The sequence below is a fragment of the Sinocyclocheilus anshuiensis genome, unplaced genomic scaffold (assembly GCF_001515605.1).
Source record: "Sinocyclocheilus anshuiensis isolate Anshui unplaced genomic scaffold, SAMN03320099.WGS_v1.1 scaffold1297, whole genome shotgun sequence".
Lineage (NCBI taxonomy): Eukaryota > Metazoa > Chordata > Actinopteri > Cypriniformes > Cyprinidae > Sinocyclocheilus > Sinocyclocheilus anshuiensis.
The window spans coordinates 279,562-281,242 of NW_015548271.1; the positions used below are offsets into that span (position 1 = coordinate 279,562).

The 1,681-nt window shown below is 35.9% G+C and overlaps 1 protein-coding gene across 1 annotated transcript in view; it reads right to left on the reverse strand.

Annotated features, from left to right (window-relative positions):
* LOC107655744 (collagen alpha-1(XXIV) chain-like) overlaps positions 1-1,681 on the reverse strand; it is a 118,736-nt gene that overhangs the window by 53,273 nt on the left and 63,782 nt on the right. The window contains exons 23-25 of the mRNA XM_016443317.1: positions 1,602-1,655; positions 1,279-1,315; positions 23-42 (exon numbers count right to left, since the gene is read on the reverse strand). Of these exons, the coding sequence (XP_016298803.1) occupies positions 23-42; positions 1,279-1,315; positions 1,602-1,655 (111 nt within the window). The remainder of the gene's footprint in view (positions 1-22; positions 43-1,278; positions 1,316-1,601; positions 1,656-1,681) is intronic.

Genomic DNA, 1,681 nt, shown 5'->3' on the forward strand with positions numbered 1-1,681 from the left:
ATATATATATAATTTTTAACACAGCAATCTCACAAATCTCCTCTAGAATTACAAAAGAGATCAAAAATGTCTCAAACTGTGCTCAGATTTGCAACGATGCCAAAATCGGCTATCAAAAACTCATTTCTCACGAAACTCCTCCAAGATTAAATGATCTGAGCTGCTGTCCACATAAATTTTTATATTTCTATACATCCGAGACCGAGAATACGGACAGATTACATAGGAATGAACTACAAGGGGATTCTGGAGAACCAAGAAATAAAATAATGATCTTTCTGAACGCATGCCAGTTGTCACAGATGTTCTTCGGGAGAGCCACCAAGTGCATGCTGGGATTGACGAGGCTTTCCATATTTTCCTGGAAGAGCCGAGCGACAGCCAGCAGTACATAGATCTGCTGTAACAGTCACTACATCAAAATGTCTCATCCAAACCTCAGAGGATAGATATTCTGCAGCTAAAAACACTCCAGACATGTCAAAAGTCATATAAAATCATCTATATCATCCAGCAGCTACTTTTCGATTACAACTGAAACGATTTCGTTACTGTGAGTCCTCAGAGAAAATGCTTGCTGAATGATTTTAGCTTTAAATCAATCCTAAAGTTAACTGAAATCCATGTTCCTCTGCCGTCTAGTGGATGAAGATGAAGCTGCAAGAAATGAAAGCAACTCCAGTCTGTATCACACTTAAAAACAGGCAACATTTATGTCACAAAATAGAAAGACATTAAAAATGCCATAGAGTTTAAATTTACTGTAAAGAAATTGTAGTGTACTTTTATTTTGATATAACATAAATATTTTACAAAATATTTCTAAAAACACTCCAGACATGTCAAAAGTCATATAAAATCATCTACATCATCCAGCAGCTACTTTTCGATTACAACTGAAACGATTTCGTTACTGTGAGTCCTCAGAGAAAATGCTTGCTGAATGATTTTAGCTTTAAATCAATCCTAAAGTTAACTGAAATCCATGTTCCTCTGCCGTCTAGTGGATGAAGATGAAGCTGCAAGAAATGAAAGCAGCTCCAGTCTGTATCACTTGTAGTGTACTTTTATTTTGATATAACATAAATATTTTACAAAATATTTTGAAACCTACATTTGCTATAAGATTAAAGCCATATGTCTAATTAAATTATGTTCCAAATTTGAAGTTAATATTATGAAAATGTAGGTTCCTGTGAGAGTTTGTTTAGGCGCTATAACAAAAAAAGCCACCAGGTGACACCCAAACTCCATTGATTTTTTAATGCATATTCCTGCCGTGTTTTCCAGGATTCCCCGGGTCACCAATTTCTCCCTGGGAACAGAAAAAAAGAAATAAATGAACATTAAAACCAGATCAACAAAATGAAACACTTGCATCATCAATAATCTATGACTGTAAACCTAAACTCTAATATGAATTTATCATCTGTGATAAATCTCACATTTGTACAGATGGTTGATATACTGGCCAATCAGATAGTGATGTGAACAATCACATAGAAACTTTTGGAAATACTGAATATAAGACTGCAGTTGGGTTTTTTGCATATTGGATGACGGACACGTGGGATCATTTCTGCTGGTGAGGAGACACTTACCTTCAGTCCTTCAGGTCCTGGTTCACCGATGAAACCCTTCCGTCCTATTCGTCCCTGTAGTGGATGAAAACACACACACA